The 24,694-nt window shown below is 46.7% G+C and overlaps 1 protein-coding gene across 1 annotated transcript; it reads right to left on the reverse strand.

The window, feature by feature from the left end:
- Positions 1-24,576, reverse strand: LOC143333977 (liprin-alpha-3-like). Its single transcript, XM_076752414.1, has 30 exons — positions 24,103-24,576; positions 19,515-19,616; positions 19,101-19,340; positions 18,959-19,018; positions 18,108-18,236; positions 17,881-17,973; positions 17,120-17,172; positions 16,925-17,018; positions 16,585-16,719; positions 15,658-15,741; positions 15,267-15,398; positions 14,309-14,371; positions 14,141-14,220; positions 13,434-13,602; positions 12,746-12,939; positions 11,902-12,139; positions 10,337-10,470; positions 10,102-10,256; positions 9,878-9,977; positions 9,695-9,776; positions 9,385-9,585; positions 8,207-8,272; positions 7,733-7,759; positions 7,378-7,553; positions 6,946-7,043; positions 4,719-4,894; positions 3,482-3,550; positions 3,229-3,391; positions 2,638-2,699; positions 1-2,336 (listed from the first exon to the last, which is right to left on the reverse strand). The coding sequence occupies exons 1-29, from the start codon at positions 24,439-24,441 to the stop codon at positions 2,647-2,649; spliced, it is 3,705 nt and encodes a 1,234-aa protein (XP_076608529.1). The 5' UTR covers positions 24,442-24,576; the 3' UTR covers positions 1-2,336; positions 2,638-2,646.
- Positions 24,577-24,694: the final 118 nt, after the last annotated feature.

Consider the following 24,694-nt stretch of genomic DNA (forward strand, 5'->3'; position numbering starts at 1 on the left):
TTTGCGATGATCAGCAGATCCACTGGGATCGCTTTATTTTTTTTTCTTTTACATCACCATTTTCATCATCGTTATTGTTTATTTTCCAGATGACATTTTCAATTCGTATTACTATCACTTTAATCATGGAAATCTGTTAAATCATTGCACAATTTGTTCTCAAAATGTACACATACAGTAGCGTATTTGAATGACCATTTTCAATGTTTCATATTTACCTTTAAAACTAGTTCAAATGAAGTCAAGAAGGAACGGAACATGTACATACGTTTATCCAATACATACCTAAAGAAAATAAATAGATATCGTAAAAAATAAAAAATACAACCGAAAAAAATACACACATTTTACAAATTGATCCCCAGGCTCCCACCCCCTGTAGGTTTATCATACAGATATATATTTTTTAAAGACACCTCATATCATCTTCACCACCAAAAAAATGTTTTTAGGTCATTGTCGTTTGTTTGACATGCATCGTAAACACAGAGGCTAAAGGTTTTGTTTCCTGGGCTTCCTCGGGCGCGCCCCCTCGTCCTGCCTCTCTCTGATCTCACCCTCCAGAGAGCTCTTGGTTTCTGTTATGGCTTGTGTGTGCAGTAAAATGACCGGCTTCTGTCCACCCTTTCCTCCCTGTGAGCTGCTGTTTTTGTCTCTCTGCCGCCTCTCCCATCATCAGGATTACCCAAGACCCTGAGCTGATGATTACGAGTCATAAACAGACATCGTGGAGGGCTACTGAGGAGTTCAAGTCTCAAAGACCTCAGTGTCGTAACCTCCTAAATATACGCAGCACTCTGGTACCACTTTCTGATAAGACTCGCTTTACAGAGGGTTTGCAAATAACAGCATTTTCATGACGTTTCCATTTGTAGAAATGAAGGAATAAGATGCTGTTTTAGTAATAAATCACTTTCAGGTTTGTAGGCCTTCATTCATTAGGAAAAATAAATTACATTTATTAATTACTAAAACTGCCTCATTATTAAATCAGAAAACTTGTGACTTTTCACATGAAGTGCCTCCTTCTTGGCTAACAAGAGCTACATAAAAAAAAAAACTAATTTTACAGCATCAAAAACCTAAAAGTTGTCTTTATTAGCAGCTTTGTTCATTGATCTATGAAGCATGAATGCAGATAAATAGTGTCATTCATTAAAGGCCCAGTCTCCCCCTCCTTCAACTCCCATCTGAAAGACTTCCTGATGACATCACCATGACATCATGAGGGTTAAGCTCCCCCAGCACCACAGAAGAGGTCACGTTTGCACCAGCTGAGGACTCGTCCTGATGAGTAAACTCTCTTTAACGTGACATTTCTTACAGACTGCTCGTACAGTAGGCCTTTTCAGACGGTGGTACCAACTCTAACTGGACGGATTTCCTGCCATCGACACCATGAACTCCTCTGTGGCCCCGCTCCACCCTGTCCCATCCACCTCTGTGCCTTTGATCTCTATAATGGGGTCCCTTCAAAAGAGATTACTCAGCCTATCGGCTTTCAAGGTGCCAATAGACAAAGCATGAGGAGGGTCCCTCTGATGTGGTCGGAGCTCGACAGCGGTCTGCATTCGGACGTGTTTTACTACACCACTCCGACCAATTGGGGACACTTAGACACCCCTGACGGGACCATAGAAGCCAACAATAGAGCCACAGCGGCTGACACTGGACACCAGCCGACTCATGAGCGGAGAGGAGAACACCGGTGTTGTTTAGAGTTAGAACCGGTTTTATGCCCATCCAGCCGTTTCCCGCAATCGCTAACATCCTTCCAGTCATTCGTCTGGTTTTTAAAGTCTAAACTTTACGGTGAGGTTAACTTCTGCTCTGGCTCTTGTTAAAAACACCTGTTGTTGAGCAGCAGTTATAAGGCGACACGTTTGGTTGTTTTCAAACTGTAAGAGAATAAATGGCAGCAAGTGGTTTCCTGTGAAGGAAGGAAAATGAGCCCTGATATTGCCTACTGTGCTGACGGTGTGCAGACTCCGACGGGAAAGAAGAGAGGGGAAACCTGCACGACCGGCGCAAACCTAAGCCACACCGGTGTCGTCCTTTATCAACCCCACAGCACAGTCACACCGAGAGAAAGAGCGAAGGCAGAGTGACAGGAAGAGAGAGGCAGAGAGAAAACAGCTGATCCCATTCAACCTTCTTAGTCTGGTCGGAAAATACATTCATACATTCTTCATGTCATTTTCCCCTTTATTCCTTTGCTTCTGTTATTGCAGAATGGTCAGACCGATAGATTTATTTTGAAGTTAAATGGTTATATTCATTGCTTCTTTCTCCGTGGATGAGCGAGAGGGTCCTCTAGTCCCAATCCAGTCAGCGCCCTGAGGAGAGAAACGGCATTATTACCACGTCACTGCTTCCGTGGCCTTAATTCAACTCTGCCTAAATCCCCACCAACCAAACCCGCCACTTTAAGACCTTTAGGGAAACTACTAAAATCCCAGGCTCCAACCAATCCACGACAACAAACAAATGCATAAAACAACGAGGTTGAAACAGGCGTGCGCGGCACATGTGCAAACTATCGCCGAAGCTTAGAGAAACTGTCTCACCACACAGATAAAACCCCACACGGATGAAACGCTACTAGACAGTTTAATTAATGCGGCGGACGGCTCTCACCTCAGCCCCTCAACAGGAGTACGTCCTCACTGAGGCAGATTCACCCCGGGCACCAGAGTTGGCTGCGTTGGAGACAGACACAGACGGGTCATTATCGCAACTGCAAAGCCTTAAACAGCGCTGACCGTCCACAAGCATTCCTATTAAGAAGTGGAATGAGGGATAATAGTCTTCCTCTGTACTTTGAAGCGTCTGTTCCTTGTTATTGCCAGTTCCTCGGCTAAAGGAAAGAGAAAATTCCTCTGCCAAACTAATGGCAGAGTAGCATGAAAACAGGCGACTGCTCTGAGCGTGTGGCTTATATAACAGTGTATGCTGGCTGAAAACAAAATGTTTCTGTTCAAGGCTCATTTCCAATACATCCGGATGTAAACACATGGCTCATTTATTATCGGACCTGCAGAGCAGTTGCACCTGATCGCAGCTAGCTGTGCGGCCCAGATTCCTGCCGTGCTCTTCGTGTGAGCGACGCCATATAGAGTAACAGGTTTTCACACACCGTCTAAATTGAGACGCGCCTCGGGGTCTCGGATGAGCTGAACAAATGTGAATATGAGAGCGGGGGTGTCAGAGGTCACGGGTCGCACTCACCATCACTCTGAACCTTTCTCAGGGTAACGGAGGGCGTGGCGATGGCTGAGGCACGGAAGTTAGCAGGCAGGGTCTCGGCGGAGTCAGAGGTCACGCCCCGGAGGTCTTTCTCCCTAAACATCTTCCTCCAGGAGGGCGAGCGGGTGAACGTCTTAGTTCCATCCTGACAGACGGTGTGTGAACAAAAAAGATGGCTGCTTAGACGACCCACCACTTACCCAAATCTGTATTTACTTTGTATTAGCATGCTGACCTCATCGGGTCGTCTCTCAGTCCCCATGGATATGAGGGAGTTGTACTCTTGCTCCAGGAGCTGTCTGGCCTGCAGGAGAGAGGTGATGAAGAGCCTGAAGATTGGTTTGGACACGTTTTGGGGCCGGCTGTGCGATGCTGGCATTCATTAGTTCATGTTTGAGCGTCGTGGCTGCTTTAAACCAGAGCGGTTAAAACTAGCCTGTGTTATAGACAGCAGAGAGGCGACATGATGCAACAAACGTCCCCATCCAGACGTGAACTCAGGACCACTTTAATGACTTTGGGACAGTAGTGATTAGCGAGAACTTAAAGTCTACGTCCCATCTTTCCCTTCGATGTATGTGCACAGTTTGACGCTGGATGTATGTTTTGAAATTCATCTGCTAAAAGAAGGAAATTTCTCTGTCTTTAATTATGCACGAGCATGGTTTTATGACATCCCATCTAGTCTGGTAGCCAATCGCGGTCCAGTATGCAACTTGGAGTGTGATCAGAATCAGATTCAGCTGCAATGGCCAAGTATGTGTACATATACAAGGAATTTGACCCCAGTTTCCATTGTTCTCAGACAGCGATGAGCAAAAAGCTGTTCGTGAAAGTTTGTATGGTGACCAACAACATGAATGAAAGTCTATGCGCAGTGTTACGTAGCTGTAAACAATACGAAGTGCACATAAATGATCACTGAATGAATACACATGTATGGAGTGGATGAGTATGTCCAGCATGCATGTATGCAGTCTATATACATTATGTACAGCGTGCAGGATTTAAAGGTCCTGTATGAGGTAACTTGAAGCCTCCAGGTCACATTTTTAGTGAACTAGGACACGTCTTATGTTCAGCAGCTAAAGGTCCAGAGTGTCGGAGGGTGAGGCGAGGTGTATTCAGGTGTTTGCAATCTGGACCCTCATGTCACTAAATCCTGCAGTCTGGCCCTTTAAACCTTTAACCGCTTAAGAGACATTCTGGATTTTTCAGTGAGGGGAGGAAGTAGAAGTCATTTTAAGACTTTTTGCACCAGTAATTCAACTTTTTGGTGGAAAAACCTCTCACCGTGTCTCAGAAAGAAGAGGCAAAGAGCATGTTTGGAGGTGATCTTTAAGTCCAAAACATTTGCCTTGAAAGCCTCTCTGCTGTCCCTGCTGTAGCTCTAATTGCTCTTCATGAGCAGGAACAGACAACTGATGCAGAAAAGCGTTTTCGTCAGCGACCTTTAGCCGCCCGTCCTTTACCTGTGTGTTCTGATTGGGGATCTGCAGCAGCAGGGCCAGGTCAGTGTAGTCAAAGGTGTCGTCTAAAGCCAGCAGAGCCCCGTGGACGCCGCTCTCGCGGAGGTTGTCGGCGTACTCCTTCAGACCGAGAGTCTGCACCCAGCACATCACACGCTCATTGGACCACACCATCACATCTGGGAGGAAAGACGGAGAAGGTGAAGGGAGGGAGAGGAGGCATCCAAGTGCAAACGGCAAGCTGTCTGCTCGCTGTTTTTACAAGTCAGATCAGGTTTCTTCATATTCTGGTCGCTTCCTGAAGTGAAACATGCCTTATTTCTGGTCTTCTGATGCCTTCTCGGACATGGACCGCACAGGTCCGGCTCAACATCAGACAAACCTCAAACCCATAAATCACTCAGGAAATTCTTCAGTGAGGAAATCAGCCAAGATGAACTGACTTTAAATGTACAACATGTGTATCCCAAGGCGCAGCGGTGGGAGAGCGAGAGATTTGGGTTTATTTAATGACCGAGCGTGTTGACATTTATGTAATTGTTATCCTGCCAAATTGCACTAGAAAGCTGCGGCTTATAATCTTTTCTAAGTACGGGGGGGAAAGCAATAACGAAGGGGTGGTCCAAACATCTCCCAGAAATGTGCAAGACAGCTGAAATCAAAGGGAATGGTTGTTTTCTTTGCCATTATTAAGTTTGTGGGGTGTTTTTTTTGTGTATCTAAGCAAGTTTGACTTTATTTCATATGCCAAAGCTGATGTAAGAACGTTAATGATTTTTATGGCTCTCTCAGTTTGGGAAGCAATTTCCTGTCTATTTTTGTCTCCACATACTTTTAAGAGATCCTGTTAAACGTGGAAAAGCAAACGGCACTGCGGCTCCTGCTGCTGATAATATAATAAAATAACCAATAATTTGTTCTGAAGCAAGAAGCGATGATGATGATGGTAGTGCTTTAGCTCCTCAAATGAAGTCTTGTAAACTGGAGGTTAAAGTAGGCGATTTGATTGTCGTGTACGACTTTATGCAGACGATGTAATCTTACTTGCAGAGCGTGAAAACGATGTGCAGCAGACGCTCAGAGTTGTGGCTGAATGGTGCTGACGAAACCACGATAAAACACACACGTTTACACGTTTGGAAGAAGTGCAGTTCATTTAACCTTGATTCAACGGGGCTGTTATATACTGACCGTTAACAGTATTAGGGTCTTACTTTGTTTCTGACTTTTAAGGTTATTAGTGTTTTAGTGACTTCAGCACGGCTGGGATCACAAATGTGACATGATTCGACTTGAAGACGCCTGAATGGCTGCTCACTGGAAAGATCTTTAACTGGGACATTTTGCCTGGACATCCCTGGTTTGAAATCTGTATTTTGTATCACTGATTTATTCATTATTTTTCACAACAGGTCACAGTGAAATACTAGCTGCGTTTAACTGTCAGTCAGGAGGAAAGGTTTGTTTCAGATTGAAGGTGTTGCTCATTATAAGAGACACACTTTCGAGTAAAATGTCCTTGATGAGTTCTTCTGGCTGCCTGATAATAAAAAAACTTGTTGTATGTGTATGTATGACTAACAACTAATAAAAATAACATACAAACGAATAAAGTAGGGCTGCACTGAATGTCATTCTGTAACATTCATAATGAAACTTCAGATGTCATATTTTAGGACATCATCACCTTAAAAAACATTAATTTGAATAAAGTGATTCATCAGATTAAATGAGTAAAAGCCAAAATAGATTTTTTGTTATTGTGTTTCCATAAATGTAATTTATGTTGTTGTTGTTAGACAGCCCAGCTAACAAAGGTGTCCCATTAATGCAGGTGTGTGCCTCCCTTTGTGTGCAGTAAGCAGGAGGACAAACATTTTTTTGACTGCAGTCAACATGTTGTTTACAGACAGAAGCAGAATATTTTTGAAAATGAAATTTTGTAAATGTTTACATCTATTTTCTTTCCATACATTTTTTTTACTTTTGGACTTGGAGTTACTCAAAATTAGATCACACGAGTCCAAACAATCCAGCGCAGCCACCACTGGATCAAATTCTCCGATCAGGATAATACTTAGAAAATCAGTGGAGCCTAATCTTCATCTGCAACTGTGCAGAAACACCAGATTTACACAAACTGAACAGGCGTGCGAAGGAAAGCTGTGCAGCAGCTTTTCATGCCGTGAAAACGAAAGGTGACATAATGTCAGAGAAGGACAGAGCTCACCTTTGTTCTGGTGGGTGCTCTCCTCTCGCCTCCTCTCCAGCTCCTTGCGATCGTAATTCAAACGCTTCAGGCACATGATGCCGTAATGCAAACTGACCCTGGGAGAGGTCAAAGGAGCAGAGGGTGAGCGGCTGAAGCAGGTTAACTGAGGGCGTGTTTCCACTCTCACCTGTACTCAGAAAGCATTAACACAATCCAACACCTTTGACCTCCACTCTCTTGAAAGAGAGCTTAAAGAGGGCCTGGGGACACACACCTGAGCAGCGAGAGTGTCACAACAGGAGCACTCCCCGCATTTCTTTTAACACCTTCATACTTCTCACAGAGCGTCAACAGAAAAGAATGAGACTGAAAGCAGGAGAAATGACAGAAGAGCAGGAGTTATAGGGCTGTAAAAGAGGCGAGAGCGGGCACGCAGGCGCCGAGCTCTACCTGTGGAAGCTGTCCACCATTTTGAGCTGTCCTCTCAGCTCCTTCTTGGTCAGGTGGTCCAACATGCGGGCATCCACCAGGGACTCCATGAAATAACTGCGATACTGTGGCAGGCCCAGGCTGGGCAGCCAGTCGTTGCCCACCCACTCGTGATTCATATCGCCATAGGCCAGTATCTGGAGGGGACAACCACAGATGATCAACGCTGATTCACGCTCCGCTTGACATCTGATGGTAGTGCAAGTCAGCAGCTCATGACTCACTGCGGTTAGTCTCACTAGAGATAAAATTACTGACAAATACGCATCGTGTTGTGTTAATTCTGAGTTTTCAAAAAGGCGCAGGTGATCCTTACCTGATCCCAGCTGAACTCTTTCAGCTCCTGAAGCGCCGAGAGAAGAGAGGAGGCAGACAGAGAGAGGCAGAGCCAGAGAGAGAGAGATGTGGAGGTGGCGAGGGAAAGGGGAGCAGGGGTCAAGAGCAGGGAGAGATGATGGAGGAGAAGCAGAGGAGGAGGGAGCAGCAGCGGTAGCAGGAAAACAGGAAAAAAGGGAGGAATAGTGTGTTAGTGAACGGGTAATTAGTTGGAAGCAGTTCACACTGAAACAGCAACCAGAGGGAGAGAAGAAGATGCTCAACACTATGTCCTGGGCCCACAAAGAAAGAGATTCAAAAAGAGACAGAGAGAGGAAGAGGAGGAAGGGGAGAGACTCATCAACATGATTCAGACCAGACGAGACGCTCAAAATAATTCAAAACTGAGTAAAATAATCGTGAAAACACATGAACGAGGGTTTGTCAGACAGAGGCAGGACAGCGGGGCACTAACCGGAGGCTTGGTGGCGGCGTTCAGAGACTCCATCTCTGCGTGGGTCATCCACACGTTACTGGTCGACTGCGGTCGAGAGAGAAGTGAAGCCGTGAGATAAAAAAGCACCACGTATTGCCTCACCATAAACTACTGACTCAACGCTTGCACATTTCTGCCGTGCCAAAAAAAAGCCACATCTCAAGATGTCAGCTAACCACAACAGCAGACTGCTTTCTCTTCGCCATGGCGACTCTGATAAACAAGAGGTTCAGCCGGTTTATGTGAGCTGATAAATCTGTTGAGCAGAATTGTGGGACCGATCATTTTCAACATTGCGTCTTGTTATTATGATCCGGCTGTAAATGCATGTGAAGCCAGGGAAGCCTCTGGGAAACCAAACCAAAATGTGGCATCTGAACGGACAGTGAGCGGAGATGCTTTCTGGTTATTCGGGACTTATCATGCTGGGGTACAAATGTACGTGCGTGCAATGGTTTTACAACATTTTTTCAACATCTGGTTTGTCTTTGTGGCTGTGTGAGGAGGCAAAATTTGTTGGCGAGCTTTATTTCTAGGCGAAATAGGTGAAACTTTATCAGCAGCAGCGGAGTTTACAATCACTCTCCTGTAGAAAAAACAGTCCTGCTTTTATTACTTTTGACGTTTATCACGTGTTCTTCCTGCATCTGTCTCTCCCCACATTTGACCTTCCACACTTCACTCAAAAAAACCTGCTTTTTATTTTTACATCATCCTTACTTGATATCAGATACTCTTTATTATATTTTATTTCTATTTTTGCATCATATTTCTTGTGCCTGCTGCAAATTCCCCAACAGGGATCATTAACATTTCAACTAATCTCCAAACTACAAACACCTGGTCCAACATGCACCTCATACTGCTAATGTGAATGCCGCATTTGTGTGTTATCAGAAAAAGCCTGAGCTCAGCACGGAGAATTGGCCTCCATAAGTTATTAAAAAGGTATCAGCATCCTGATGAATGCATGAATCGACATATGATGGTGTTTAAGGTCTTAGCCTTTGAATTAAAGGCTTTTTTGCCTTTAATCCTATAGGGAAACTGTCTAGACTGGGATTTTTTTTATGACTTGACAACATTTGTGGTCATAATTTTTTCCTTAAGGTCAATGAGCATGTTAAATGTATGTGCGGCGGGTCACAGAGTCTCACAGAGCGAGTGCTGGCCGGGGCAGACGGGCTGGTGAGGGACACCATCTCCTGGATGGCCAGCCGCAGTTTGAGGCGGTGCAGCGGGTTGCTGATGCCGATCTCCCTCTGGATCTCCGTGTCCGACAGGTTGGCCATGATGGCGCCGCTCTTCACGTTGGCGCGACAGGCTGCGACGTACCAGGCTGGCATTCCCACCCACAGCTGGAAGGAGGCAGACAGCACATTAAATAAAGGAGGAAAAGGACGCTTAATGGATGCAAATATTGATCTTTAATTGCTGCACCCTTTGGTTTCTGTGACTGCACCGTACCTCCAACCAAGATACAACAGTAGGTCCGTCCCAGGATGCAAAGGGAAGTCCTTGGCGACATGCTTCTTCCAGTAGCTCATGCCTGGTAAGAAGAGTTACATGAGTCCCATTTGTTAAAGTAAAAGATCAAATTATTAATCTGAGAAGCAAACTGAAACAAAACAGGAGACGTAATCCACAAACTTCTTCTTGCTGCGCCGGTCTTTATCTGCTGGACCCAGAGTCCCAGTCTTGTTCATCCCCATTGGGTCTCCAGAGGCCAGGTCTTCAGAGGGTGTAGATGCTGGAAGATACATGGACATACATCACTGAGCCAGCAGCTCAGATGTGTTTAAATGAAAATACTGACAGTGTGGATTAGTGATATACAGTCAGTTTTATCCCCCCCTTATCCTCCATCTGTTTACCAAGAGAAGCAGACCCATCCCGCCCAGGTTGGCCCATCCTTCCTTTCTCCTTCTTTCCAAAAAGCCGACCGATGGAAGACTTGATGCTTTTCTTCTTACTGGACTTGTGGAGAGAATCTTGGCTGCTGTTGGAGCTGCTGCCATCTGCCGAGAGACTGGGAGGGACAAAGGAAATCACTAAAGACCAATGAGGATTAAATCATTGTATTTGACAGATTTAATATTAATGGTTTACCTGCGAAACTCCCGGGGGTCGTCCAGCATTGCTCCTGGATGGGTGAGGGTCATCCTGTCCAATCGCAGAGCACGAGGAGTGGAAGGAGGCGTGGAGTCAAGAAGAGCGAGGGACCGCTCATCATCTTTGTTGTTCTGAAACATGTAAAAGGAGCCATGAAAAAGCATTTCTGACAGTCTGCAGCTTGGATGGTACACCCAGCTTAGGAGCCATTTTCCCTCCAGAACAGCTGAATCCCTGAGATCTGGACTGCTTGAAATTCCACTTTATTACTGCTAAGTAAGCAGGCAAATTCAGGCCAGAAACATCTCATCCCACCTAATAAAATGTCCCTCTTGGATTGAGATCTGAGCTCTGAACTCTGTCACGTTCCTGGATCATCTACAGATAACAGCACATTATCCTGATGGATGTATTGTTATTATCTCGTGAGAAAATGACTGCAATGACTGTTACTTATCTTTCTCCTCTCACACTAGCTAGTTAGCTAAGCATGCTAACTTGCTAACCAGGTAACTATGATAAGAAATTAAAGGGGGAAAAAATGTCATGAAAGATTACAACTACATTGATTTAATTAAATGAACGAGCAGTGAGGAAACATCACAGCAAGCAGGAGATTAGCTTAGCTTAACACAAGAACTGGAAATGGGAGGAAACAGCTAACGTTAGCCTGGCTCTGTCCAAAGGAACAAGCTAGCACCTCTCAAGCTCACTAACTTATTACAACTGATTTGTTTGATCAATACAAAACAAAAAAAAAAAAACAAAACTGCATAGAACAACAACAATTGTTTTATTCATTGGCCACTTCCAGGAAACCAGGGGAGACTTCAGGAAGTTACTGCTCCCAATGCTTCCTGTCTTTGTGCTAAGCTAGCACAAACACCTCTAAAGCCTAATAGCCATAACTTTAAACTGTTATTACTCTTGAAAATAATCCTGGATCCACTAATTAATGCTTGTGACTCCTAAATTGAATAGAAAGATGGACTGGGTGTACCAGGTGACCTTTAACATTTGTCTACTGTCTCATTTTGGTCACCATAACCCAACTTTCACACCACATCTTTGTTGCCGACAGCGGTGAAAGCCGTTATAGTCTTCTGCTACTGTCGTCCATCGACCACAGCTTAGTGATTACTGCCCTAAGATGTTTTTCATTATGCCAGCTTCAAACATAATCTGAACCATTCTTTCCATTCTATTCAGAACGCCCACGTTAACATTATCACTTTCATAATCACCTCTGACTACACAGTTTTGGTTTATTGCACCATTTTTTGTAATCCATCCGCCCGTTTCAGAAATACTGGAACTAGCGTGTCTGGCACCAACCGCCATACCATCCTACAAGTTAGTTGAATCAGTCTTGCTCAATCTAACATGCCGCTGAAGAATAACTTAACTTCTCTGACCCTGTCTGCATGATTTACTTATGCTTTATTTACATGACTCACTGTCTGGAGAAGCGGTTTGCATAAACAGGGAGGTTGATACAGAGGCGAGATAAAAAAGGTTAACACACATGGGAATAGAGGTTTATTCCTGCATTGCAACAGTACCTGTCTATCAGTCTCGCGGGCTGGAGAGTGAGGCAGGCGAGGGGTGGAGTGCCCAGAGCTGGGGGGAGAGGGGGAGGCCAGGGTGGAGGACGTGATGGACGAGGGGATGAAGCCACGTCCTGTGCTGTCTCTGCCCAGGGAGGACGGAGGGATGGGCGGACTGTCCAAAGCCACGCTGACCCGGCTCTCGATCTCTTCGGCCCGCAGCTCTGTGTTCTCCTTCTCCTCCTGGATCAGTCTGGGTTTGTTAAACAGAATTCGATAAAGTTAAAATACTGTTCTGGAGTGTATTTCATCAAACACTGAACTTTCAGGACAGACATGTTGGAAAAAAATATATTTGTGTTGTAAAGAGAGATGAGATTTTAATGTCTGTTTGATAGATATGAAGCCACAGCCAGCTGCTGGTTAGCTTAGCTTAGCATAAAGACTGGAAACAGGGGGAAACTGCTTGCCTGACTCTATCCAAAGTTAGCAAATTCTGCTTATGAGAACCTTTAAAGCTAAAATGTTATGAGATTCCAGGAAGTGGTCATGAAATAAACAGTCAGACACAACTGTAAACCCCTGTAAAGCACTGAACTGGATCTCTGGATGGATCCAGTTCACTTTTACTTCCAGTACTTTAGAGTCACTTTTGCTGATAAAATGTGTATAATATGTTCAGGGCTTGTATTTTTCTTGCATCTGTTTCTTAAGTCCTTCTTCCATCACTGCAGTTTGTCTTTGTTGATGTGTTTATTTCTGGGGCTGTAGTAAGTGGTGGTGTTGTATCAGACTGCATTATGTATTGAGATGTTTCCTCCCTTCCTCCCAGCTGTTGAGTTCTGCCACCCTTCCTTACTTGATCTCCTTATTGATGGCCTCCAGCTGTTCCTGCAGCATGATGGCCAGGGTCTGCACGTCCGTCTGTCCACTCGGGGAAAGCAGCTCGGAGCCGAACCGATGGTCCCCGTCGTCCTCTTCGTCGGAGCAGCCCACATCCAAGCCCGGCTCAAACCCGGTCCCCATCAGAGCCCCGCTCTCCCAGTCTGGGTACTACACACAGAGCAAGAAAGAGGACTTATTACCCATTCATCAACTGATGGCATTCACAAATACTCATCATCCATTCAAGGCTAAATCTATTTTTAGCCATGCTAGCAGCACGGCTCCAAAGATGGCAGTGTTGATCTGTTGGTTGGGCCAGCACTTTGGTGCAGACTGAAACATCTGGATGGTTTGGATGGACCTACTGCATGGACTGACAGACAGCCATGTTCCCCAGAGGATGAAGCCTGCTGACTTTGGTGAGCCTCAACAACTGCTAGATGGACGGTCGTGAAATCTAGTTTAGGACTACATACCAGCAGCCTCAGCCGTTATTTGTGTTTAGTGTTAATTAGCAAAATATTAGCATGCTAAACCGCTAAGCTAATGGTGAATGTGGTAAATTATGCTGCTATGCATATTAGCAGTCTTGTCGCTGTGAGTATAGCAGCATGCTGACATACTGATGAACTGTTGCATCAAAGATCCATAAAGTTTGGTACCTTGGTAGAGTCCTCTCGGGCGGAGCTCCAACGGGCCCTGTGACTCCGCCTGACCACGCCCCCAGTGGGGGCGTTACCAAAGGGATCCAGGTGAGTGGTGGAGCCCGCTGGGAGGGACCCGCCCCCGTGGGAATACCTCAACTCCAGAGCGCTTCCTGGCAGAGAGCGACTGGAGAGATAGACAGAGAGATAAGATGATACGAGATAAGATGAATAGGTAATTATCTCTGCAGGGTGAATGAGACTGTGACGGCAACTACTGCGATGGCGTAAAACACAGAAAAGCACAGGGCAAGCAAGGTGAGGGATTCCAACATAACACAGCTGGAAATACCAAAGCTGTCGAAAAGTCAACCTGTAATTTGAAAAAAAGTACATCCATAAAACAATAAGAGGAACATACGAAGATGATTTGACTTCATACAGTGTGTAAAAGTGCATCATATTCCCATTAACAGAGGAGAAAGTGAGAATTAGAAGTGTTGGATCATGATGTGTATGTGTGTGTGTCTACATGTCAACAATTTTTAGCCCTGCGAGTGCTGGCAGAGTTAAACGCCTCCAAAGTGGAGTGATTTATCTACAATGTCTTACAAGATAAGAGACACAACACTGGTATCTTTACAGTCAGGCAAGACCACACTGGAGACTCAGAACAATGGTTCGAGTTTCCCTGTCTGTGCTGCCGATGTCTAAGTGGCACCAACCTGGAATAAGAGCCCCCGGGCCTCGCTCTCAGCTGATCTAACTCCAGCTGAAGCCTTTCCAGCTCCGCTATCAGCTGGTCCTGGGAGTGGAAGAGAGACAGAGATGGTGAAAAAAGGAGCATATGTCTACTAGCTTCAACTCAGAATGAAGCCTGGAGGCGCAGGCACCTTGTTTGCCAACAGATCATCCTGGAGTTTCTTCATGTTGGCCAGTTCCTCAGAGAGGGCATTCTGCAGATGGAAGAATGAGAAGCTTTATTACTGCAAAGTAACAAATATTACTGGGCAGAATTTGCATGTATTTCAAAGTGGACAGCAAGGTCAGCGAGCTGGTTTTTAAGTGGGATTGTGTTATTTGAAGCTGCACAGACGTCAATAAACTACACCCAGCGCACAAATGTTCACTAATCCAGGCAGTTTTCCATTTTTCCCAGATTTCTTAAAAGGAGCAGAGCGGTTTAAGCCTATTTTTCACTCATGCTTTCAAAAGTTTAGTACACTAATCACTGCAATATGCAGTAAACATGCTCCTTCTCTGATGCTGACTGCTCAGAAAACGCTACCGGTGATTAAAAATGGGGAAAAATAGGTAGAAAGAGCTAATAAAGTGCTGATAAAGTGCTGATACTGCACTTAAGTAAGTAGGTTAAAAAACAAACAGAAGATGAAGAGTTTGGGCTCCAGTTTCAGACAGATTTCACTCAGTTTTCTCTCATAATTCAGATCATTTACTGAAATAAAATCATTTATTATATCTTATGTGTTTATATGATGATTCTGTATGTAGAATTTTAATGAAATTAAATGTAGTGAAGCAGACGTAAGAATTAGCCTGAGAGGGAAATACTCATGTTAAGTTGTTAAATCTTAAAGTGAGTGTAATTTAAATGTATTTTGGTTGCTTTGCTCCACTCCTCTGGGTGTAGGATTCACTGCTGTTTGGGACAGTTCTGGAATATGTTCAAGTTTTAACTGGTTTAACTGACGGGCAGTGAACATACCTGACACCAGGAGTGTGTTTGGGGAGGGGGTCACATGTTTACGGTCTGATTGGGGGAATGAGGGAGTTTCTGGTGCGGTTTTACGAGGTTCAGATCAGAATGAAGAGATGCTCGCTTCAGGTCACCTTTTCTTCCAGGGCGGCCATCCTCTCCTTCAGGTGGAGCTGCAGCCTCTCGTTGGACTCAGACAGGAGCTTGTCCACGGTGTCGGAGAGACGCTTGTTGTGTTCGTCGTTCATCCTCTCCCTCTGCCTCGCCTGAGGGGGGGAGAGAGAGCGGAAGAGAAGAAAACATGAGCGCGAGGAGGGAGAGGAGGGAGGGCGGCAGCAGAGTTACTAACAAGCATTCTGCTTGACTGAGACAAAGATTTCTATCTGAACGCGCGGTCAAATAGAGGGTTTAGAAAATTAGTGCGCCTTTGTGCTGCGTAAAGCCTGACAAAAGGAACGGCATGAAAGAGGGGGAGGATGAAAACAGAGAAAGAGACAGAGAGATGGAAAAGCAAGCATGACTCACCCGCTGTAGCTCCTGGTTCTTCTCCTCCAGTTGCGCCTCCATCTGTCGCAGTCGCTCCTCGAAGTTACCATGACGCTCCTCCGCCTGCGTGATCGGAGAGGAAGGAAGCGGGGTTACAGCGCGAACCGTGTCGCAACACTAATACAAATTAACACAAAGGAAACAGCTTGTTGACCGAGTCCATCAATTAGTTACATGCCTGTACAGATCACAGTGGAACAGGAAAGTTTGTTTGCCGGCGTCTTACAGGCCATTAATCTGACTTATCCTTCCATGGAAGCCATCTTGCCTGAACATGCAAGAAATAAGTGTAGCTATTGAAGAGGTTTGACTACTGGGAGGAGAGCGAATGTACGTTCTTTTGGCATGAGTGAAAATTGTGTTTACAGGAATGCTAGAGGTTAACATATGAGCAATTAAATCAGTCAGTTCTGAAGAATGCGTGTGGCGTACAGCTCTTGACGTGTTGATTGCCCAAGGATCAAATAGCTGTGCTAAGTCTGTGCCCTGAGCTGGCTTTCATCTTGCATTTTTTTTGCTTATGATTGCTGGCACAGCGTGCTTAAAATATTTGGTATTCATCTGTCATTTGAGATCTCATGTTCCGTCTCACTCATGCGTGAATAAACACACACACAGACACACAAATATAAATATAAATATATTTATATGTACCTCAGCAGCCCACATGCCCACACACAGTCATGTCATTGTGTCCCTGCATTGTGTCCAACATGCACAGATTTGAACACACATGCGTGCACATATTGCTGCAGCCTGGTGAAAATATTGCCATTTTAATGTCATTATATAAAACTGTTCGGGGATAAACAGTTCCAAACCTGTCAGATAACACATAAATGCACCAGAGGGGCCAGTACGGTTGCAGGCACATACACACACTTTGACAAAAACACACACACACACCTTGTTGAGTGCTGCCACTCTCTGGGCGAGCTGGGCCTCGATCTCAGGCAGCGTCTCGGCCCTCTGCAGAGTTTGCTGCAGCTTCTGCTTGGCATCATCCAGACGCTCCTGAAGCTGCCGGTTCTTCTCCTCGCTCTGCACGAAAACAGGATGAGAGGGAGTGGAGGTGAAACTCGGAGCGCGAGCGAAGACTGCCGGGGGCAGCAGACATGATTAAAGCCACTGGGGGAAAAGAAAATGCACTGATGGCACGCTCTGCGCGCCAACGTGAACCGTGGCCAAGCTGCCGATCTCCGGCAGAAACACGGACACACACGGGGATGAAAGAGACTTTTCCCACCTGTCTGTAGAGAGAGTCTTTGCTGGCCAACTCGTTCTCCAGTTTGTCTTTTATGTCGTGGAGAGACGTCGCCTCCCTCTGGGCACTGAGGTACCTGCAAACCAGAAGAAACCGGCAGGCAGACGGAGCAGTGAGCGGAGCACATTATGGAGGAGGGCAACGAGAGTTCATGAACACCGAGAGAAAAACACAAACCTGCGCTCTAATGTGGTGATTCTCTCCTCCATGTCTTCCCTTTGACAGAGCGCCTGGGAGGATTAAAGGGAAAATATGTAGGTAACGATTCTGACGCATAAATAGAAAGGAAAGAGGACCAGACAGAGAAAACGGGATCGGGCACATATCAAGTTTACAAGTCGGTGTTGATCAAAGGGAATTCACTGGGCTCGAACGGCTATTAGTGAAAGAATGATAATGACTGGTTAATAGTGGCTGTTGACAGATTTCAGAAGCAACCACTTATGCAGTTGTACAAGTCAAAGAGAGACAGAGGGGGAGACGGGGGAGATAAAAGAGAGACAGAGGGGGAGACGGGGGAGATAAAAGAGAGACAGAGGGGGAGACGGGGGAGGTAAAAGAGCAGCCAGCGTGGAGAAGCACTTAAACGTGGAGAAGACATGAAGGGAAAAGGTTCTGCTGAGCAAACTGGCTCGACTCGCTGCCGTCCGAATACGCGCCGCATGCCTTAGTCAGCAGCGCACCAGCTGACTAACAGGACGGCGTCCATGAGAAAACGCCTGCAGCTCTACTGATGCCGCTGTCACCATGGCTACAGGGTAGAGGTGCCGGTGTGTACAGTAACAGCCGCTGCTGCCAAGTAGGCAAATGGCTTTGTTACCATAGCAAACTGTTTCATATTTCTGCGAGCATGAGCAAAATAGACTCTTTGTGCCGCTGCGACAGACAGACACGCGTAGCGGCGGTTTGTTGTCTGTCAACAGCTCGCCGAGTCTCACCTCTTTCACATCCCTCTGTAGTTTCTGGTTGGCCTCCTCCGAGCGGGCCAGCTCCCTCCTGGCGGACGTCAGCTGCTCCTCGATCTCCCCGACCTGACGGGAAGCGACAGCGTGAGATACAAGGCTGAGCGAGCGCACATCATGCTCCGTCCGTTAGCATCTCCGGCTCATATTTTGTTTGTTTTGGCGGAAGCATCGGACCATGAGAGCGTCTCTGAATCAAGTACCTGTCTGCACATGAGGGCCAGTCTCTCTTTCAGCTGTCCCAGCTCTGACCTCTGTCGCTCTATCTCGCCCTCTCTCTGCCGGTCGATGTCTGCGTCATCCAAGATGGAGGACGGGCCGTTGGGAAGCCGCTGAGTGAAGAGAACAGATTTACTTTAATCAGTGGCGCCAGCAAGCAGCGCTATATCACAAACAGTGAAGGCGACGCATTTGATAAAGGGTTAAGGGTTACAGATGAAGGTGCTGACATGTTCAGATATCAAAATACAGTTTTTAGCCTTTGTTTTGAAAGAAAAAGCACTCCAGTCGGTGACTGAGAAGGAAATTTTGCAGCACTTTGGATTTTACATGTTATCCACTGACATAAACACGTCTGTCCATCCACCTCTTTGCTCCAGACTGAAATATCTCAACAACTAGAGCAACCAGAGACCCTCTGACTGTTCATCGAGCGCCACGCCGACATTTGTTGTTTTGAGTGAAATGCATCAGCTCAGCTGGATATTCATGCCTCCCTCAGGATGAACTGTGATCACCACTGATTGATGACCAAATAAATGAAAAACTACAAGCCTCAGCTGTGGTCAAGAGTCATTCTCTTCATATCGTCAAATATCAAATGAGACAAACTTGCCTCAAGCAGCTTTACAGTCTGTACAGTCCACAATGAGCTAAATGCTGAGAGCTTCAGTTCTGATGAGGAAAGACGTCCTCAAAAACCCTTTTAGTTTAGTTTAGTCTGAGTTATGATGTTAACACACTAAACCAAGATGCAGGACGTGGTAGACGTTCTACCTGCTAACCATCAACATGTGTTTCAACAAGCTCTTCTTGAGGCGGTTCTGAATATTACCTCTTTGCCGTTGTCCAGCCCCTGCTGCCGTCGCTTGATTTGCTCCCTTAAAGACACAACCTAGAAGAACACGGAGGAGAAGCGTGAGGAGGGACTCCATCGGCGACCAGCTGAAAAAACAAGCGCAGAGAGGTGGACTCACCTCTTGAGAGGACGACTGCAGCTCTTCCTCCAGCGACGCCACTCGCTCCAAGGCCACCCGTAGCCTTTCCCTCACCTTCTCATCCAGAGCTTTGTGGTGCTCGAACAGCGACTTGAGGGCTTTTAGGACCTCCACCTCGCTGGAGACCCCGGCTGGGGACTGGGCCTGCCTCTTCACCACGGTCATCCTCAGGCTGCGCTCGTGACGAGACACCAGGCACTCCAGATGTTCAAGCAGCAGCTGGAAGCACATGTGGTTCACAGACAATGAAACCTCTCCACAGCGTATCTGCTGTTGACGGCCTCATATGCAAAAAAAATGCACGTCGAGAATATCCGAACTCAAATGAACGACCAATAACTTCAGGAACATAATGTCAAACAGACATGAGCGCAGAGATAAAAGTGCACTGACTCGTGTGTTGTTCCTCTCGGCCTTCAGCTCTGCTATCTCCTCCTCTCTCTCCAGCAGCTGTTCCCGGCAGAGGTTCAGCTCTTTGGTCAGCACTGCAAACTCCTGCGGGGTCACAAGAGGGAGCTGTTATTGATGCTGCTGCATGAGCTCACGCTCACGCACTCGTCAACCTGTGAAGTTTGCTGCATCGACACATTATTTCATAATGAAGCCGTACTTTCCCACTTCCCCTAAACGTGCCCTGCGTGCTTCAGCTGGAACTGGTGACTTCCTTTGTTTCCCAGAATGCCCTCAGGGAGCAGGCACAAACTTGGCTTAGCTGGCTGGTTTTACAGGTGCAGGGATTAGCGATAAGCTAACAGAGGAGTGAAGGTTTCCACGTCTGCGTTGCATTGAATCTGTGCTGTCAGGAAAACATTTTAAGGTACAAATTCAGCCCTGATCGATGAAAACGTCGTTACCGAACTCCACAGGACCTGCACTGGAAACGCTCAGCATGTTTACCTCTCCTCACTGTCAAACAATAAGAAACCACTACACGCAGAAAGGAACAAAAAGACTGCAAACTGTAACTTTTCCTGCCAGTATTCTCCATTAGCCAATGCAGCGCAGTTAACTACAGTGAACAATTTGACAAATCTTGATTTCATTAGCAAACTCAGGCACTCAAGTTCACAGAATTTCATTGCATTGGACAAACACGCTCAGACATGCAGCTACATTTTGGCAGAAGGACGACATGACTTGCTAAAAACCAGCCAAACAGCACATACAGTGTAATCTTTGCCATATCTACCACAGCGCTGACAGTTAACGACCGCCAGGAGCCTTAAACCAGGCCTCGATATAAAATCTAACAACCGGGTTTACTGCACGTGTTGCACCTGAAATTGGTTTAATTGCGCAATAATTGGCTGTGCGTCTGCCCGTCATTAAAACAAATGCCTGGAGGTTAAACAAGCATGAAAGTAACAGGAGTCGGGCCAGCGCGATGCAATGTCTTATGTTTCCAGTTGACAGCAGTCCAGTTGAACTGTTGTGATTTTGTGTAATTTAAACCAATTATGTATAATGTGAGGTTAGCCTGACGATAGTTATGATTAAAATCTGCGGCCTTTCTTCTGACTGGATGGTATCGATGGCAACAGATCAACAAAGACAGGCTGAGTGACATTTTCAAGTCACGTGGCCCGAGTCTGACTTTCAGCTGTGATCATCTGCCTCTCTCTAATCATAGCACTCCACTGAACAGGAAGTAAAACATCATCACGCACACGGCTGTGTACACACACTGAGCCACAAGCGCTCGTCCGTGCGCTGATCGTCCCCTCGTTTCCACTCTGCTCGTGTGCGATGGCGGCGAGGTGCACGTATGACACACGGCGCACGACCACGCGGGCGCCGAGTCATGAGCGTTTTCAGAAACGCTTATGCAAACGAGCCATTAGAGGCCACTGATGCGTGCGCGGCGCTGCTGTTATCTTCGCTTTGTGTTCACAGCGATCAGTTTACCCACACGGCAGCGAACAGGCGCCTCACCTCACACCCTCCTCCAGCCAAAATGCATTTAAAAAGTACAGCATGTACAGCCCATAACGAGCTCGCTGGGCTCACACAGGGGAGGATGGAGAGAGGAGGGAGAGGAAGAAGCTTATTTGAAGAGATGGAAGAGGAAGGATCGGGGAGGAAATTGCTGTGTACAGATGGCACGTTCTGGGCCCAAAGGATATCATAATTCTGGGATTAATTCATGCAAAAGATGGAGTGAGATGGACCACCGACACGTTCTAGAGTCCTCTCTCTGTCTCCTCGGTCGCCTTCCTTTCGGCCGGCGTCCACCTCTTGCACTTTGAATCCTGCCGCTCTCGTCCTCGGCGGCCTCCACCTATCCCGACACGTGACATCTAAAGCAGACTGTTGAAGCCACCTTCTCAGCATGCAGCAATATGCAAATGTTCTTGATTTGTTAGTCTGCATGTTTCATATCACCAGGTTTTCTCCCTCTCTCTGTGCCATGCTGTCGCTCCCTCCATCCCTCGCTCCTATTTTTCTCTCTTGGCAACGTCTACACACAAGACGAACTCAGTGAACTCATCTACTGTAGAATATATCACAGCGCTCCATGTGCTCCTCTATCTGTGTGTGTTTCTGCAGATGTGTGCGCCGTATTGATCTCCTCTCGGTGAGGTAATATGGCCCTTTAACGTCCAGTCGCTCTGCTAGAATGTGCAGCGCAGCTACATCTGTTATTCCATTTTGATTTTTCAGGCGTAGCGACAGAGAAAAATAGGTACTAACAATGAGGGAGGCATCATCGCTGCCTCAGGCGTCCAACAATGACTCCTGCCTGAAAATAGAGATGGAGCCCTTGTATGTGGACTGGAATTACAAAATGATTAGCTCTCGAGCGCCGGGATGTGGGATAATACAATAATTGGCTCCTGTACTACGGGGGCAAATGCAACATTTTGCCATCATCTCCAGGTTTTAGGTAGCCCCAGTCTGCGCCTTCATGTATCACCATTACATTTGAATCACAAAGACGAGCATCCAATTTTCCCCAAAAACGTCGAACGATCTTTGAAGAACCCAGAAGGTCGTTAACAACACTTGCCGCTGCTCTGAAAGCGTTCCCAGCATCCTCAAAGACTCTTCTAACCATCTGGATGAAAAATTATTCCAACAGCTGCACGACGAAAAAGACGTTCGGCTCCTGTCTCGAGCTGCGACTGCGTTTGCTAATCCAAACAAAGATGGCTGCCAGCTTGCGTGACATGAGCCATGATTTAAAATACTAATATCAATTACATCTTCATACAAAATAAGGAAATATTTTGCTTATGTTTTACAAGTTAAGCTTTTTGTGGTGCAACAGATGTTACATATTTCCATCCAGGTGTTTATATTCTGGGCTGTTCGGAGATCACAGGGTGTATATTTGTTGGGAAAATCAGGCGCTAAGAGTAACACAAGACTAAGTTTTAGGACGACCATTATCGAAACTGACCAATCACATGTCTGTATGTCACAGCTCTGCGGGAAAAAGATGAAGAAGAAGAAGTTAATCATGGTGGTTAAACAGAAAATAAAAAACAACGTGTGAACTGAGTCTAAAAATTAAAACATGAAGGACATGGAGCCTCCAGGTGAATCCTGAGCTCCACCCACTCATCCACCTGCAGGACCCACACGGTGACATTCAAGACCGCGTTTCACCTTAACGACTTGATGTTTCAGCTTCAGCGTGCAGCATTACGTAAAGAAAGGTGATGATGATGGAGATACGAGGTTTTCCTCTGTGCTGCTGCGCTTTAAACCCTCCAGCAGCGCGACGGAGGAGCCAGACTCAGCGCCACCTGGAGCAGCTACAACATTAAAATCCTGCTTACAGGTGAGCACATCAATAATGCAACGCTGAAAGGAGCCATTTTCACTGAGCACTGTTGATACAGCACGAGAGAACGTTCCACCGCTAACACTCGTTTACTGAGGTCAGATTCTCCTGCAGTGATGGAGGATTTTCTCCATTTTGGTCCTGATGCTTCTCTACACAGGAAGTGAACAAACACTGCTGCTCACAGGGACGAGCTAACCTCGCCGTCAGGTGTTTATTTAGACGTAAATTTAAAATAACTTGTGCTCCTATTGGCTGATTGATAACACTGATATCACTCTGAAGTGACACCGATGCTCGTGAAGCTCTAAACATGCACCTTGTTGCTGCTGTCAGACATCTTCACTATGCGACTGTGTTTTTCTTAGTTTGCACCTCAAAGGTTTTGAGCCGAGCAGACTTAAGACAGCAGGCTTATCTTCATCACAACGCGCAGCCTTTTGCACATCCCGAACGATATTTTAATGTCCCTGAATTAAAGGAACAAAACACCCTCATGTCAGTCAACGCAGCCACAAAACAAACAGCCAGTTCTGGCCACATCTGCTCCATCTCCCAAACTACTACAGCTCAAGCTCAAGCACAGCCTCGTTCTTGCTTTGGTGAAAGCGTTAAATACCATCTTAAAGCTCAGCAATGTAAGATGTGTGAATACTGAAACGGGGTCCAGCATTCACAGTGCGATCATCTCCCGTGTGTTCCTCCATGATAAGGCTGCAGTCGTGCGTGCAGAGCAGCGTGTCCGTGTACGTCGCTGTGATGGGACGTGCACGGAACATTATGAGTAACACGTGTGAGAGACGCTCGCTGCACTTCAGAACGCTGGGATACAAGACATTTTACCGCGTGCTCTCAGCTGATGCCTGAGTGGTCGTTTTAAGGTGAACTGTAAGTTTGAGTAAAAAGCTCGTCTCCAGCCTCGACAACGCAGCACCATCCATGATGTGACTGAACTCATTTTGAGCCGATCGCACGTCTGACTTTGGCTTCTTGCTTCACGTCTTCATTCTGACCTCGATGAGGCAACAAATGGAAAAATGACCCGTTTCAGTTGAAGTTTTACGCCGTCTGACAGGCTGGATTATAAACAGACGTGTGTGTGTAAGGATGGAAGTGTTTCCTGCAGGCTGACAGCGACCTTTGTGTGAGTGAGCCAATGAGATTGGTTCAGGTGTGCCCCCTCCGCGGCCGTACCTGTGGCAGGGCGATGGACAGCTGCCTCTGGAGCGACTCCTTCTCGTGGCCCAGCTCTCGCAGGCGTAGGTGCGCCGTCCCCAGGCTGTCCTGCGTCTCCCTCAGGCTCTCCAGCAGCCTCTCCCTCTCCGTCAGCATGTTCACCATCAGCGACTCCAGGTTGCCCGTGCTGCCGCCCTCGTCGCCGCCGCCTCCGCCGCGGGGATCCCGGCCGCTGTAGCCCCCCATGCCTCCCATCCCTCCGCCCATCCCTCCTCCGCCCCCCGCCGGGGAAGACGAGCCGCCTCCTCCTCCGCCGCGCCCGTCCTCCGAGATGGTGGGCATCACCTCGCACATCATCTTGAGGCCTGGGTGCGAGAGGTGTTATCTGAGAAGACGTCTAGGACACTTGAGCGCAGTGTCTGCTGTACGACTGGCTCGTCATGAAACAGTTAATTCAGTGGTTGGGGGGCCTCTCAAGCTGATTGGGTGAGGCTGGCAGGCAAGAAGCAAGTGCTGGGGGGGGAGAACGGGGCGGCCGAGTGAATCTGTGAGATAAAAGTGGAGGAAAGGATACGAGATCCAGTGGTTGGAGCAAACAGGGGCTGAGGGT

The sequence above is a fragment of the Chaetodon auriga genome, chromosome 16 (genome assembly GCF_051107435.1).
Source record: "Chaetodon auriga isolate fChaAug3 chromosome 16, fChaAug3.hap1, whole genome shotgun sequence".
Taxonomy (NCBI): domain Eukaryota; kingdom Metazoa; phylum Chordata; class Actinopteri; order Chaetodontiformes; family Chaetodontidae; genus Chaetodon; species Chaetodon auriga.

Bases quoted from the DNA above. Each gene is read 5' to 3' on its own strand.
- LOC143333977 (XM_076752414.1), bottom strand. From the start codon at position 24,441: ATGATGTGCGAGGTGATGCCCACCATCTCGGAGGACGGGCGCGGCGGA. The intron at 18,237-18,958 runs GTAATATTCAGA...CTCTTCACTCAG, and splicing joins GGCTGGACAACGGCAAAGAG to CGGCTTCCCAACGGCCCGTC. The intron at 7,760-8,206 runs GTTAGTGCCCCG...TCGGCGCTTCAG, and splicing joins ACGCCGCCACCAAGCCTCCG to GAGCTGAAAGAGTTCAGCTG.